Source organism: Pocillopora damicornis, chromosome 2, assembly GCF_964200805.1.
Source record: "Pocillopora damicornis chromosome 2, jaPocDami1.2, whole genome shotgun sequence".
Taxonomy (NCBI): Eukaryota; Metazoa; Cnidaria; class Anthozoa; order Scleractinia; family Pocilloporidae; genus Pocillopora; species Pocillopora damicornis.
This window is the reverse complement of record NC_142671.1, coordinates 26,733,909-26,750,848: the sequence shown is the minus strand read 5'-3', so window position 1 is coordinate 26,750,848 and position 16,940 is coordinate 26,733,909. Positions and strand designations below refer to the sequence as shown.

Below are 16,940 nucleotides of genomic sequence, written 5' to 3'. Positions count from 1 at the left end.
GAATAATGTTTTATCGGCACCTCTCTAAGAGGATTATTTTTTTAAACGCCACAAACAAACCCCAAATGGCATAGCAGATAGTAAAAAAACATGTTGAAAACAATTCAGTCTTTAAAGTTGGGATGGAGAAATTGAATATTCTTTGTAATGGCCGCGATTAATGATTGCCGCTACAATGAATGTTACTTTTTTATCGTTTGCCACATACTATCATAGATTAATGAGGAATCAAAGAATGGCGCAATATCGGCACTAAATTTCAATATGGTATTGTACTTCGGTTACGCCATGACATTGCATGTCAGTAAGTCCTTTCAGCGTAATAAAAACAGTTCTTGTTTCTGTTGTTTACTTTAAAGCATAATGTGGGTTAATTTTTTTGAATCACTGATGTTGACTCTCACTTCGGTAAACAAGAGGTACAAATATGATGTTGGCTGATTTGAAAGTCATAGCAATTAACAGGCCTTTGGGAAGAGTATTTTTCAATATCATAAAAAGCAACGAACGCGGATTGGACGAACGAGTGACGTCACGATTCTAGGTACATTTCATTCCGTGTGACATAGGGAAAACTACATAGCTATTGTGCTTTCCCAAGAAACGGCGGAGGGTCGAGTTCTCGTAGGATTGTGCAGCTTTGCACGTATCAGAAATCCATCTAGAACCCAAATCAGGGGCCGAGGGAGATCTCTAGACAATCGCTATCGAAGCGAAAAGCACTTAAGCTTGGTGGATTGACCGGCCGGACCGGGTTATCACATAGCAGTTTTATCATCAATAACAACCTCTCCCTCGCAGAGGTTAAAGATAAAGCCCTCAGGATAATGATTCCTGATTCTAGTTCTATACCCGCAGAAGTAAAAGCCCTGGTTTTCGACTGCGATGGTACTCTTGTGGATACAATGCCAATTCATTGGAGGGCTTGGTATAAAATCTGCAAAGAGACAGGACTCGTTTTCCACAAAACCGACTTCTACACGTTAGCGGGAGTACCCGGAAAGAAGATTATCAACATTCTGGCCAAACAACAGGGAATCAAACTTGATCCGTTCGTTATTTACGACAGAAAAAGGAAGTACTTTCTTGAAGGGTTAACGTCCGTTGCCCCCATTCCATGTGTTGTACGAATCGCTCGAGAAGCTCAAAGATTGGGAATCCCGATCGCTGTTGCTTCGGGAAGTTCGCGCACCCAAGTTCAAAAAGGTATTAACCCTACAATTCGATATTTTGGCTACAATACCCTTAAGTTAAGTAGCGAATCTTAAAAAGTATCATTAAGGATACCTGTGTGATATAGCGAAGAGCGTTTTGTGTAGGCTCCTGTAGTTTAGAACACAAGATTCTGGATTATTTACATTAATCGATATTTAGTTTGAGCAGCAAGATGGCCGCGCCCCCTGACATACCCTCAGACGAATTATTTCTAAAACAGTTAGTTCCACATTTCAGCAAAAGAACATCTTATTTTTGTAATTTTTTCGGGGGCTTTGTCGTATCAGCGTTTTTCCCTATAACTCAATGTTGTCTTGTACAAAGAAAATATCGAAGCCTTTTGATATGCAGTACAAAGTCCATCGGAAAACAATGGAAGTTGAACGCGTTCATTTATTTAACAGATAACTCCCTAAATTAGCCAAAAACCTCTTATAGAGACTCTCTGTTTTCGAGAAGCTCATTCAATCGACATGTTCTTCATTGGGTTTTCATGTTGGGCATTTTGTGTTTGTTATCGTGTCGAAAATATTTATGAAAGTTGAGAACGATCACAACATGAGAGTTTGGAGGAGTGCGGAGGGTGTGTGCGAATAGAGCATTTTGATTGGTTACCTACAGGTGGTGTCGGTGCTATTGTCAACAATGTTCGATGGAGCACGTACGCACTAGCGCTTTTGAAACAACAGTATTTTTTTGTCTTTAGGGCCGATTTGGTGAGAGTAAATTTTAAACACAACGTCTTATTTGAACGAAAAACCTGAGCTTTAGCTGGTGATGAGATTGGTTTGGGCCCCTTTTTTTCGTGACGTTTTATTCAACGGGAGATGGTAGTTAACCGCGGTAATAAATCAGGTGCTAAACCGGCAATAAATTATTCAAAACTTCACTTTGACTAAATAACGATGATACTGGTTAAAGCAAAGTGTTCGATTTCTAACTGATTTGAGGATATTTTTCTCGTAAGGGGTTTACAACTACAACTATAATCGAAAACTTACTGTAAGTGTAATTATAACAAACGACTTGTTTTTCAGAAGGTTCTAGAGATTTAGAGATTCTCAAAATTTTCCTTAAGTTTTACTATTCTTTTCTCAACAATTTTAGCCAGTTAAAATAACTGTTTTCAATGTTTGACCAGTGATATTTTGAGAATTTTCTAACGAACACCATGACATTTAGTAACACCTAAATTAAACTTCTTGGTAAGATTGCACTTTCAACATTGTGGCTGTTACCAGGATGCATTTTTTATCACCTTTTAAGATGCTTAGTTTTCAGTAGGAAATTTGTTAAGTGGCCTTTAATTACATACATTTCCATTGGATGTAGTTCAGTCTTACAACATTTTACTTTTCATGGATTCCTTCACTGAGTAATGTTTTGGTCAGGATTTTTTGCTCTCTACAATAAAATCAATGTTTTTGTTTGTGTGTTTTTTTTTTCATATACAGCCCTGAGACTAGCTGGGATTGACAACCTATTTGATGTAGTGCTTGGAAATGAAGATTATAAAGAACACAAACCTAAACCAGATGCATTTATCACAGCAGCCAGTAGACTTGGTGTCAAACCTGAGGAATGCTGGGGCTTCGAAGACACGTAAGGACTTTATTTCTTTTCACTTCCTGAAACTGTTGTATTCAATTGCCATTTGTCATAAAATATCTCTTGGAATAATATTTTACTTAAACTCCAGTTTAAACTTGTTTTTCGTAATAGGAGTACAATTCATAAGGTTTTGTAGTTGCTTTTTAGCAGCAATAAAGCACTACATGTTTTTAATGGTTTACATAACTTTTCCACAAGTTCTCACTATGGCAAAGAGAAGCAAGGGCTATTATTCATTTCACAATACAAGCTTTACACCGTTTAACTTAAAACTATAATGTTTGAAATATCCCATCAAAGCAAATATTGTAACATCAGTGAAACCCTAGTTCAGAAAATAGCATATCTGATTGATATTTTAGGGATATTGGCCTTGAAGCATTAAGACAAGCTGGATACCACAGGATAACAGATGTACGGCAAATGGAAGGATATCCAGTCAGGACAGATGAAAATGGACTAGCAATAACAAATCACAGCACAGAATTTCGTACTCAAAGATATAGAGCCTTTACAACTTAAAGAGGTTATTGACATGCCTCTGTAAAGCGTAAAGTTACCATGACATTCAGTGCAACCCTTAAATGATGGTAGATGTGTCACTAAGTTACTTTGTTTCATAAGTTATTTTTATTTCATTCTAACTTTCCTTTTTCTTATTTTATATATTAAAAGAAAATTCAATGGGCCTTTTCAAGAGGATCTTTGGTGGAATAATGTTATTTAAAAACCACATCAATTTAGAAGCTGTAAAATCTACATTTATCTTTAGAGATGTGAACAAAAGTTTCCAGGGGACAAGATCTTTGAAGTAAGAATGTGGAAATGGATATCATTTTCAGAAAACTTTTAAAAAATGTTTAGTCTAGCTTTATCTCATCAAATTAATTTTGCAAAGTTCAGTTAGGGTTTGAAACATATATTAATTTGAACATTGTGGAGTGGAGTGATGTTGGACAATTCATGTTTGGTAGAGAACTTTAGATAATATTTTTCATTTGTCAACAGTCTGCATTTGAGGGTTGCACTGAAATTTTCAAATCTATAAACTTTTATACATGCATTGTACATTAATTTTATAAAATAAGGATCTGATCACACTCTTAGGCCCACACACTCTTAGACCCGCACAACTTCAATTTTTTGACAATGATCTCATGGGGAAAAACTTTGAGAACTAGTTAATGTTACTATACTCCAAGCTAGGTGTTTGGTGATTGAAGATTCAATTTCTGTTATAGATGATTAAGAGTTGATTTCTTTGTATGTAATTCTTGCTTTTACCAAATCTGCTTTGTAGTTTCCTGATTGCTGCTATTTTGTTACATAATTTTTAGTAGGTTTTTGATTATCAATCAACTGAAGTTCAGTTGACTATTACATCCTAAGATTAGAAGACCCATGAATATCACTGAGAATGATTTGAAAATAACGGTTACTAATTACATAGGGAACAAAGTGATTATACACTGAAATTATTAACAGCAAAAGTATTTGGTTTAGATGATGTTGAAACCAGAAAGGTTGCAAATATGCTATCTCTTTAAATTTTGTTGTAAAAAGTTATCATGATGTATTTATTTAAATTTTAGTCTCCCAAGTTTTATTGGGAATCATCAGAAGGTATTAATGATTTAGATACGGGAAGGATAGGCAGAAAAATTATATTCACTGGAGAACAAAACATGTTGGAGTTAGTGATTATAAGCAGAGTATGATTCTTTATGAATTATATGTAGTAAAACTATGTGTTTTATTACTGTTAGAACTATCCTTCTCTGATATCTTGATCAGATGTGGAAACTTGTTTAGAGGGAAAGGAAAATGAACTGGGAAATGATTGAAAACAACAAAGAATATCAAGGGAATCAACATTGAAAGATTCAGAAATTGTTTTAACAAAACACATAAGTTGAAATATTGGAACAATGTTATTATCCATACTTGTTGGTGACCGCATAAAATTATAGGCAGATACAGACACATTCTAATGTTGAAGAATGTGCCTAGTTACTTTGAAGGAACTGACCATGCAGTAATTTCGTACATTATCAAATTGATAAATTTCTTAAGCTTGCAGGTGACAAGATTGAAGAAATTGTCAGATTTAATTCCAAATTACCACAGCTAGAATGTGATAAAAAGTTAAGCTAGCTGACAATAAAGGGACTTGACATTAAGATTAAGCTGCTACATCAAGGGAAAAAAGTATAATTAAAAAGAAAATAAATAGATGAATATTTACTTCAATGTGTCATTATTTTTCTCTTGGGTTCAATAATGTTATTTTTTTTGTACCGACCAATTCATTTGTGAGTCCAGACTTAACCCTTTTTTTTTTTTTGCTAGAAAGGAAACTTGTTTTAACTTCTGAAACTAGGTAGTCTCTGTTGCTACGTGATCAATATCAAAGCGTGACCTAGCACTACATTCATTCAATAAAAATCTACACATTGACCACAATCAACCAAAAACAATTCCGATTTTAAACTCTTGCAAGTTCATTCTTACGCACGTTTAGAACAGAAAATTGGGCATTTCTATGTTAAAATACTTCAGTGTTCTACTAGGTAAAATCGCCAATGAGTATGTTGAAGTCTTGGGAGATTGCTTGCTTGAAGGAGAAAGTCTCCTTTCGATGACCCGTTCTTCTATTCTGAGATCGTTTTTTACACGAAGAAAATTTTGAGAAAAATCAAGAAATTGTTTGTTGACAACAGAGAAGATGCGGTGAAACCCAATTTTCACGCAGTAACATTTGATGGTTATGACATTGCAGTTCTCTTTGAATTACCGTGTATCATCACGGAACACAATCTCACGCAACAAACCATTACTGTAAGATAGGGATAAGTCTTCGAGGTTCTGGACTAACGGATTGGAGGAGTTCAATATTTAAACGTTTTCTGGAGTTTGAAAGGGCCGATTTCACGATTGTCTCGAAATGCTTTCATAGTCCGTATTTTACTCTGATTTAGATGTAAAACAGGCATTTACATACTTCAGTCCATTTAAATGTCAAAACCGTAAGTACGAGCCGTTGAAAGGACGGTTCGCGCAGTTGAAGTAGACGGCGAAATTCCTCCCACACGATGAGTTTCTCAGAGGGTTATTCCTACCGCTATTGTTGAGAATAACTGTCTCAGAGACCGAATTTCTTTTCTTGAGACAAGGTAAATGAATAAATATACTTCTACATTATTTTGAGTCGAGAAGAAGAAAAATGGACTTCATAATGCCAGTAGTACTAGTAGTAGTCTTGGTAGTCCAAAGTCCAGTTCCGTAGTCCTATACAATTCCAATAGAATTACTGTGAACCATAAGTCCGTGACGATGAACACAAACCTCATTCATTCGCGGATTTCGCGATGGGCGGTGAATGACCCAGAGTGATATCAAGCCTATCACCCACGTTTTTGGGTGGTACCCATTTTTTTTTTAACGTTTTAGAAAACATTTCTCATAACTTCGTGCCAGGGGGTTCATCACTGTAGACACAATTAACTTTGCGCCCAGGTGCTTCATCGATGAACAACGACAGAAGGACCTAGAAAACAAAGGAGAGAGATCCCATACTAAACCAACTCTAACCACGCTTACAACGTAATTCATGGTAATATTTTACATTTTGAGAAAGAAAATCTTGATCGCTGTATCGGAGAAAATTATTGATATATTTGGAAGGGCAGGTTGATAATATTGCGCAAGACAAACCCAGGCCAAGGGTTTTCAACTTTCGTCGCAATACGTGCAAGCTTCTTTGTGAGGCTTAGGCGGGAAGTGTTTGCTCTTGTTGGAAAGCTGTTTATTTTTCTCTCAACAACACTTTCGCGGAATGCCATTACCCGCAGAGGTTAAAGGGCTGATATTTGATTGTGACGGGACATTGCTGGATACGATGCCTTTACACTGGAAGGCTTGGTGTGCAATCTGCAAGGAAACTGGTTTAAAGTTTGACAAGGAGAGCTTCTTCGCTCTTGCAGGAGTACCTGGGAGAGAGATTATTCGCGAACTAGCAAACCAGCAAGGGATCAATTTAGATCCTCTCGAAGTGTACGCTAGGAAGCGATCTTTCTTCCTCAAAGGACTACAATCTGTGAAAATAATTCCTTGCGTTGTACGCTTTGTTTTGGAGGCTCGACGACTTGGTATTCCAACAGCAGTAGCATCAGGGAGTTCCCGTGTTCAAGTCGAACAAGGTATATGGAGTCAAAAAATTTTTACATGCTCACTAAATAAATGGACAATTTTACTTTGAATAGTTTTTCCAAGTTTTGGTCGACTTTTCAGTGTTTTGAACATTGATCACTTGACGCATGAGAAGGGTCAAAGTCCATTTCCGCAAACTCTCCAGAGCGCCTTTTGACCAAGCAAACGATTCATCCTTTCATGATCACTTTACTCACTTTTAAAAAATTGGAATATTCACCCTGCCTTAAAATTAAAATTAAAAAAAAGTAGAGAAATCAAAGACATGAGAAGTGTCTACACTTCACGATCATAAGTTAATTGCTGCGGCTCGTGATGTGAACATGTCAGCTGAAATCCGCCCTTGTATTAGGAACATTCACGCAAACTACAGGAAATGAGCTCAGAACATTTAAATAGAGGGTAAGGTATCGCCAGAGAATATTTGTATTATTTACTTTGCTGTTCATGACATTAAATAGCTCTGATAGAAGCTGGGATTCGTGACTTGTTCGACGAAATTGTTGGAAACGAAGATTATCGGAATGCGAAACCTCATCCTGACGCATTCCTCACAGCTGCGGAAAGATTGGGTGTAAACCCACATGACTGCTGGGCGTTTGAAGACTCGTGAGTATTTCAAGCTTTTTCGATTGAATGTATCGTTCAACCGAATTTATATGGCTTTGCAAAGTAGCTCACTTGCCCATAGTTCCTTTTTTAACAATTGATTGTCTTTTAACTGCATGATCGCAAGGGTGGTAAGAACAAAGAAGAGGTATGCGAAGTGCAGCCAAGTGTGTCTGATATTCTAGCCATATTTCGACTCCCCTGTGATCTATTTTTGAACAGACCCACGGCAACCTGGCTACAAAATGATAAATTTCATTCATTTCGTGTCCCACACAAAACTTAATTTTAAAAATGAAAAAAGTAATAATAAAAAAATAACCTCGGGTAGTTGGTTAGTCAAAGAGCTATAACAGTTTAAAATAAAGAAAGAAGGAATTAGAATGATAAACTTCACATAAGGTACGCATGAATTGCAAACAACACACATTTCAAGATGCACAAATGTTAAGGTAATCGAGAATCAAGGATCAAGAATTGAGTTTTTGGGGGCTGTAAACTTTTGAACAGGTTAAAAAATATAAATACTGATTAATTTACATCACAATATTTTCAGGGACATTGGAATTGAAGCAATAAAAAGAGCTAACTTTGCCAAATTTGTGGATGTGCGGCTTCTAGAGGGGTATCCTGTGGAAGGTAGACTTGAAAGTAAAGGCTAGGGATTGAGGGTTCCTGAAATGAAGATACACAAGCCACATTGTGAGGTGCTGACCAGTCCAGATGGCCTCCACAAGTTTCAGAGCCGACCAGGACTGATTTAGGGTTAGACTGCAGAGCCTCCTCACTAGCAATCATAGATGACTGTTAAAAATTTGCATTTACTTGAATTGGAGAATTCACCGTGAGTGTAATTTCCCTTTTGGCACAGGAAAACAAGTAAAGCAGGAGGTAGTAATCAACACTAGTGTGAATGAACAGCCTTCAAAGAAACATTAAGATTTAGAGGGTCTGCACCCTTTAGAAGTGTCTAACAACAAAAAAATTTTTTCAGGAATTCCAAGCCATGTTAGGCTCTAATAAGATGCACTTCAGGTAGTTTATTTAAGCAGTTATCACCTGAAAAGGAGATCAATACTGTCGTATCATACTTGTTCTACTTAGACTTTTATGCGAAGTACTAGACAAGTACAGTCTTAAAGTGTGATAACTACACCATTGCTTTTATGCTTATGAAATTTTTACCTGAAATACAGAGTAGGTGATATAACATGTTAGTTGCTTTTGTGTACATACTCTTTTATCGTTTAAATTTTCTTTCTAAGAACACATCAGTAGTCACTTGCCAAAAAAATATGTAAGTAGCATTATTAATTTAATATTATATTTATTCAATAAAATGCTCTTGCCCCACTACAATTTGTTCATAAGTGGAGTAATTCAAACTGACAATACCAATAGCTACAGCTGTGGTATTTTCAAATGTTTGATTCACACATGGATAACATTTATCAGAGAGCAAACAGTATTTTAAGTACTGTTATTTTAACAATTCACAGAACTTTACATGTAGTGTATTGGAGTCAACAACAAATTTCATTTTTGGGCTTAAAACTTTTCAAACCAGTTCTGTATTTTTCTATCTCTTGTATCTTATTATTACCATTGTTATCATTATTACAATCTGAAACATAGGACATACATAAAACACACACCTCTAAACAGTTTGATTTAAAAACTTTTTTTAAAGTTCAGATAAACACTAAACACAGTTTTACATGTTTAATGTTAATCTCAATGTCAAAGAAGTTTTGAAATTAAATTGAAAAGTGCAGTGAAATGAGTAGAGGGAAAATGAAACAGTTTATAACAAATTAGCATCATGGACATTTTCACAATGAAAAATAAATATCTCAAAACTTTGTTATTAGTCAAGGTTGTCACAATACTTGCTTAACCTTTACATAAGTATGCATATTCCCCATTTCCTGAGGTGCTTACAAGGAGAATTTTTCTAACAATCAAATGTGTCTTTAGTTGGTGATCATTTCCTCTATTCTCCTGACCTTAATGTTTGATTCAGGGTGATATTGTGAGGAGAAATTGCCCGTCACTCTTAGTGTCAAAGGGATAATCTTATGCTGTTACTTGAGCCAATGGTGTAGAATCTGTGTGAGACTTATCTGTCTGTAGATTGATAAGTGTGTTGCTGCTTTCTGCAAGTTCACTGATCGTCACTCTTCCGCGTTGCTTGATGAACTTAGCTACAGCTTGCAATTCTTCAGGGGATATGTAAATGAACTTCCCCCGATCATCCGTCACTCCTAAGACATGGTTTAAGCAAATAAGTGCCTACTCAAACTTGAAAGCTTATAAACCATTATATGAAATATTGATGATAAAGATTTCACTGAAAGTCCAAACTTTTTGTGCCAAGAAAAACTAAAATTTGTCATGTTCACCATTTTCCATCTCTGGTCTGAGCCTTACGCTGCATTTAAACAAAATTACATTTGTCACACATCAACATTTAAGTATTGTCTTTGTCCCCTAAAAACAGTAAAGGCCAAGTCAGCATGTGATTGTAAGAGCCTTCAGGCCAACCCTGTGAGAGTATGTCATAGTTTCATTGGCACGTTGTCTAAACAATTAAAAGCACTGTTACTCTCCTGGGATGGATGCTTATCCATTGGAGGGTTAACCTCCAGCATTTCATCAGACTCCCCAGACAGATTTTCAGTAGCCATTTAGACCCCTAAGAGAAGGGAGGTACTGAGGGAGTGAATTATCTTTCCCAAGAACAAATCACAGTAGTATAGCCATAACAACAACCCACACCCTTTCAGATCCAGAGTCCACTGCAAAAACCTCAATGCTGCCACATGAACAGCAACCAAGCTACAAAACTGGCCTTGTAAAATGTACTAAAATATTCCTGGCCACTATTAAGTGTAACAAAAGAGTTGTGGATAACTGAACAACTGTACAATAATTGCTTGATACCTGTTATCCTTTCCATTTCCTGTAAAGCTTGTAGTCGGTCAATAGCATCTTGAGTGCGAAGACCAAACTGACAAGCTAGCTCCTCCAACAACACCACTTTGTTAGTCTGAAATGTAATGCACAATTGGAATTGAGGTACTTTTAGATGAACTACTAAGATTCAAGAAAAATTCAGGCCACTTTGTGTCATAAATACAAAATTTACACAAAGCCTTAGAGACAAAAATTGTGAGAAAAACAAATTATTACACATTTAAAATCTTAACCCTTTATACCCTAACATCAGTGTGCACATTCTCCATAATGTTCTCTAAACATTTCCTAGGGTGCTGACAAGGAGAATTTGTCTATCAATCAAGAGCTTCTTTAGTTGGTGATCACTTCCCTTATTCTTGTAACCTCAATGTTTGATTCAGGGGTGATATGGTAAGGAGAAATTAGATGCCAATGACTCTTAGGGCTTAAAGGGTTAATATTTTGTTTTTTGAGTGGAACCAGAAGGTAGGAGCAGTGCATCAATATAAAAGTTGATCTACTCAGCCACTCTTACCCAAGCTTACACATTTAGTTTTAAATCTACTAACCTTTATGTAGTTCACAAATTCTTCCAGAAGTGCTTCAGACTTGGAAAAATACAAAATGAAAAATATTTGGTAAATTTAAAAAGATATTTTATTACAAATTAAAGTGAAAATAAGCTAAAAAATAATTTCCACATACATTGATTCTCTATTTAATTATTAAGAATATTCTTAAAGTGTAAAGCTGAAATTGTTAAGAGTGACAATCATGGACTATAGTAGTTGTCAGTTTGAACAAAGTTGGTGATGCATATAGTTCAGCTTCTATGAAAGTTCAATAAATTAAAATAATTTATAGCTTCATCCTCTCTTGAATAGTCCCTAGCCCTTTTTCACTGAACATTGGAATCAATCAGAACAACAGTCTATAGTCTCAAACAGGTCAGTTTTGTAACACAGTGGACTGGGGCTGCATTTAGACAGGATGGCAACTGAGAAAAGAATAACTGGAAAGCCATTCAATTAACAAGTACAGATGATATTTTGGATCTGCATTACCTCCAATTTACTGGAATAAACAAATACTACAAGAAATCCCTGACTGGATACACTTACTTCTTCTGCTGTCTCACCAACACCTTCCTCTTCCACTGTAAACTGTTCTTTTAACAACAAATATTCTTCATGTTCTTTCTGTTCTTGTTCCTCCTTTCTCTTGCGTTCCTCTTCTTCCTGAAATGAAGTTTGGATCAAAATTAATTATACTTTGCAAGATAGATGCGCTCAAACACAAACTTTGGCTTTTGCATTTGTCACACACTGAGGTTAATTTACCTTTGGCTTAACAATTTAAAGTGAACAAATTGAGTGTGTTGATTTACCTGTTGATACAGTTCAGAAGTCTCTTTAGAATAGACAAACTCATTGAGGAGTTTTAATCTTGACCACATGTATATTTATTAATAAGACACCTTTTTTTACCTGTTTTAAGATATTACGATCATTCTTGCAAGACAAAACGTCTGTAAAAACCCTGTTTATATAAAGCTGATGTGGAAGAGAGTTTGTTGTTTAATTTTGCTGTTGTTCTTTACAATTTGTCAATAACTGTTTGAAACACACCAAGTAAAACAAAGTGAACTCATCAAAGAACTGAGTTAATCTCTTCCAAATCAGTTAAACAGAAACATTCTTGACCAATGGTAAAAGTAAACACAGACTGAAATTGATATTAATCAGCCTGAAGACCCCATGAGTATTCACTGCTGGTTGTTTTGCCAGAAACACTTCCATAAAAAATAAAAATGGTCGATTAATATTCCTCAGGAAGAATCAATTCCTTGTTCATCAGATTCAACTTGGATCAAAGTCAGACTCTGAGCAACTGTGTACCTTCCTCTAACACAAGAACAGTCAACTAATAACAAGTTAATGTTGGGTTGGGGGAGCAGTAGGCATGCAGTTGCTCAGATACTGACATTGATATGTCAACTGTACAAAAAGTACGAACCAGTCGTTCTTCTTCTTTTCTCCTTCTTGCTTCTTGTCTCTTCCTTTCTTCATCACGTAATGCTTCCCGTTGCTTTTTGTCTTCTCTCTCAGCTTCCATTTGCTTTCCAAAGAAAAATGTATTTCAATCATCACACATGTTTCATAACAATGCACTCTACTCCAAATGATGACCACAAACTTTAAATCTAATTACAGACAGTAACCCTCAGAACAAGTAAAGCAACAGTTAAAATAACTTTTTCCATATGTGCCAATTGATGATGTAATGGCCCCAAAAAGGGGCCATTAGACATAAGCTAAACACAAGTGAGAGCCTGCTCCAGGCACTAAACAGACAGCTGCAAGAGGTCCTATAGGTAATGGTAGACCTTTGGTAACCTTCTTTTATTGAAATGCCCAATAGAAGCATGAGTTAGGTGGTATAAATCACGATTGCTTAAATGATGGTCTCAAATTGTTCATATTTTCATTTGCAAGTACTGGTATCTTATATTCCATATTGCATTTTTGCTAGAAATAGAGAATAATATATGGATGCATGTAGATATGGAATTTCTCTTTGAGCGTTTAACTTGATAGCTCACGAGTGAGTGCAGAGAACAAGTGAGATGTCGAGTTAAACACGAAGAAGAAAAGAAGAAAAGGGAAAGAAAAGCCAACTTCGTTGATGAATGAAAACAAATGAATCAACAATCCACAAATAACAATCATAGAGTGCATTGGCATTAACTCTTAAGATGGAAAAATGCATTGAATCATAATTACAAAAACAACAATGGTCATAATTTTCAATTTACAAATTCTCATTTATTGACTTTGTCCTCATCGACAGAAGAAGTCTTTCAGGTAAATGGCCAAAATTGGCCAGTGGCAATTATCTTCTAGTAGTCAATTTTCATTCTCAGACGAGAGAAATGTTGACACCAAAGCCACTGACTTTCGGTTTTTCTTTTTATTACTATATTGGTTTCCTTCCCCTTCTAAGAAAGTTTGAACCTCACAGTCTGTCAGCGACACGGATTTTTTAGTGTTTTAGCCGCCATAATTCGAGAAAGCTCCAACAAAGAACTTTTATTAAGAATCATGAAGGCTTTGCCGTTCATTCATCAACCTGACTGAGTGGTGCCAAAGGCAAGTGACATGTCAGCAGCTGATTGGCTGTATCAACACACGTGAAAAAATATGATGTTTTTTCATGTGTGTTGTTATGGCTTTTCTCAGAGCCAGAAATCCCTGTATAACACCACAGTTTATAAATGTGATAAAAGGTGTTCACACAAGTACAGGTATTAATTTTTTTTAAATCAAGATAACCTTTCCACTTCCACAAGTGTACATTTAATACTTCCTCCTTACAAAGTTTATAAACAGTTGAAAGGTAGTATAGTCCAAGAAAGTTATCATATATCATGTTGGCTTGGTATAACTTACACATCTTACAAACACTTAACAAAGAAATGTTTAACTTGCTATCTAAAAATTTCACCCTATTGCAAGTTAGCCCCTATCACCTTTGTGAGTTTGCCCCTGAAGTAAAACAAGTTCACCCTCACCTTTACCACTTTTGCTCCCAAATGTTTTAACTTGTTTACTTATAGCAGAACATATTCCTCTTTAGGGCAAAATTATCAGTTATCTGAACAATTATCCATAAACAGCAATAATCATACCTCTCTGAGTTGTCTCTTCTCCTCTTTCATCTCAAGTTTCCTTTGTTTTTTTGCTCCAATTTTTCCCACAGGCATCTGATCATCAAGCCCCATGGGGTAACTTTCTGTCCCTATTACAAGATATAAATTAAAATTTGAAATTTTGACTAATACTCCTTGCCAAAAAAGAAATTCAATTCAATGAAATAAATTTTTATTTATCTATCATCCATCACCTTCATAATCGTCATCATCTTCATCATCATCATCATGCACCCTTCTGGATGTCATCAGTGAACGAGCTGTTCTTCCACGTCTCCTTGCTCCACCAACTTCCCTAACATTGTCTACTTGGTCTGGTTGTCTAGATGCACCTAACAAATAAACATATTAAAAAACTCTATCATGATATTTTTTTGGATATACTTGTTATCATGAAGCAATAAAAGTTTGTAAGCTACACAGTTCATCCTTTAACTCCTAGAAATGATGAACATATTAAACTACACTGCTCATGTTGTAGAGCACCAGATCACCTTGCAGGGGGTTAAAGATTCAAGCCCCAGACTGGACCAACACCCAGGGTCTTAAAATAACTGAGGTGAATGTGTTGCCTTTGCGATGACATCCACAAAATAGTAAGACATTCTAGTCTTCTTGGATAAAGATGGTAAAACATAGTCCCCCTTTCCTGCATCTTCTCTGCACTGGTTAGCAGATGGTGTTAAAGGACCCACCGAATTCTCACAAAGAGTAGAGAATGTAGCTTCTAATGTTGTAGTGTGGCCTTGTCATTGTTTATACTGGCCCCCATTTTAACCAGCTTTGAGCTGAACTAGACCAGCCTGTCTAAATGTTGCAAATACATACATACATCGCAAATAAGTCTCCCTGTAGTTTCTTTATATTAACCAGCAAATGGGTCATGAGAATACTCAAACTTATCAGGTAGAAGTTGCTATCTTGATTGAACACCAAATTCTCACTACTACTGCACAAGGAAATGTGTAGCAGTTAGAGGAGAGAATTAACAATCAGATCTTGGAAGTTAAAGGGGTAGGAGAATTAACCATCTGCATCAGCAAGATCAGAATCATTATCATTATCTTTCCATATATCAATTCCATTAAAAAGGAAAAAGTAAAAATTATAGAATATTACCATTTTTTTAAAAACAAAACACCACTGTTACATGTATATGAGTAACCAGGTGAACCTTGCATTATAAACCATTCATATGAGAATCGAAAGCAGAGTTTTAACATTATAAGGGCAAATTATATTGAAACAAAGCCATAGTTTCAAAGGCAATGTATCGTTTCCGGCCATTGTTTTCTTTATGAAGAACTGGATGCTTAATGAAGCACGGAACAGTAAGGAAATCTTGCCCATCATAATCCAGACTGGGGTAAAATAAGGTACAATAGACTGACTCTCTATTACACAAGCACAAAAAATGATAATCTGCTCACAAGTTACTTTGCACTCATATCAGACAGTCGCATTTTGAGATTTTAAATATTCCGTTACTTTGATCCACTTTCCCGATCGTTTTCTGTTAGAGCGATCACGAATTCCTCCCATTTCAAACTGCTGTTCATTATCAAACGCGAATTTCCACTGAGTCCTTCAACAAATGAATGAATAAGCTTGGTATACGTAGTCTATCTGATGCATTCAAGTTCCTAAAATTGAACATTTGGTTATGCTTGGTACTGATTTTATCTGTATAAGTTTTTAAAGAAGTAGTAAAAAACCCACCTTTCTTATTTTTCTTCTTGTTTCTGTTCGCCACAAAAGTAGCTATGAGTAAAATTATCCCCACAACAGCCGCTATTATCAGCCAAATTACTGCCGCGTTAACCACCGCCATCTTGATCTTATTTCCTATTGTCGGAGAAACACTGGGCCCCAGGTTTAACCAAGGTGCTGGTTCCCGCGGGACTACGGGACAAGGAAAGACTTCAGAGCGGGAGGGTAATTCAGTATCTTCTAAGAGATCCTCAGACTGTCTGTTTCCTCAGCACCCCCTCTCACTCCCCCCTCCACCCAACTCCCGCGCGCGTTCTGGGCGATGATCGATGATCTGAGAGAAAGTGGAAGGTCTGTGGACGGTGGATTATAATAGGGTACAACCTCGTTCCTGGGGTTTCTCTTCCATCCCTAGAGAGAGTAATGAAGAGAGGACATGGGAAAGAGGTGGAATGAGGCTGTTAGTTTGACTTTTGTTCTTTATTTTCAGAGCGGGGGAAGAGAGGTAAGAACTAGTTAGGAATTTCTACGAACATCTCGTTTCAGGAGTTTCTGCAAAATCCCAAAAAAAAATGTAACTTCTGACGTTTGAGGACATGGGACCGAATTAGTCATTGTGAGGACACGTTAAAGAGATTTGCGTGGCATAATGGAAGTTTCGGATTCAGTTTAAGCGTTTCGCGGGAAAATTAAGCTATTTAAGGTTGGTCCGGTCTTAAGTTTGACCACCTTCTTCTTTTGTATTTGTTGTAATTTTCGTTTTCCAATCCACTGCGAAATATCATCACAACCTTTTTTTTTTTTTTTCATATCTGGCATCGCACAGCTTCCTTTGGTAGAACCCCTAGTTTTAGGGTGCACATGTTAAGACTGTCTCAGGATGCATGTATTAGGAGACTGACTTACTCATCCTAAATAG

The 16,940-nt window shown here is 36.3% G+C and overlaps 3 protein-coding genes across 4 annotated transcripts; 2 read left to right on the top strand and 1 right to left on the bottom strand.

Moving 5' to 3' along the window:
• The first annotated feature begins 375 nt into the window (after positions 1-375).
• LOC113673851 (uncharacterized) lies at positions 376-5,070 on the top strand. Its single transcript, XM_027190302.2, has 3 exons — positions 376-1,206; positions 2,670-2,817; positions 3,189-5,070. The coding sequence occupies exons 1-3, from the start codon at positions 828-830 to the stop codon at positions 3,346-3,348; spliced, it is 687 nt and encodes a 228-aa protein (XP_027046103.2). The 5' UTR covers positions 376-827; the 3' UTR covers positions 3,349-5,070.
• Positions 5,071-6,174: 1,104 nt separating this feature from the next.
• Positions 6,175-9,514, top strand: LOC113673853 (uncharacterized). Of its 2 annotated transcripts, none has more exons than XR_016184194.1 (3): positions 6,175-7,025; positions 7,497-7,792; positions 8,201-9,514. XR_016184194.1 is itself a non-coding variant. In XM_027190303.2 (3 exons), exons 1-3 carry the CDS (start codon positions 6,662-6,664, stop codon positions 8,304-8,306), a joined length of 618 nt encoding a protein of 205 aa, XP_027046104.2. In that variant the 5' UTR covers positions 6,175-6,661; the 3' UTR covers positions 8,307-9,514. The 2 variants fall into 2 exon arrangements, 1 of the variants encoding a protein (XP_027046104.2); XM_027190303.2 differs by having other exon boundaries at positions 7,497-7,644.
• LOC113673868 (DDRGK domain-containing protein 1) lies at positions 8,665-16,432 on the bottom strand. The gene is made up of 8 exons (XM_027190324.2): positions 16,031-16,432; positions 14,506-14,643; positions 14,291-14,400; positions 12,619-12,720; positions 11,724-11,840; positions 11,172-11,210; positions 10,588-10,693; positions 8,665-9,908 (listed from the first exon to the last, which is right to left on the bottom strand). Exons 1-8 carry the CDS (start codon positions 16,140-16,142, stop codon positions 9,721-9,723), a joined length of 912 nt encoding a protein of 303 aa, XP_027046125.2. The 5' UTR covers positions 16,143-16,432; the 3' UTR covers positions 8,665-9,720.
• Positions 16,433-16,940: the final 508 nt, after the last annotated feature.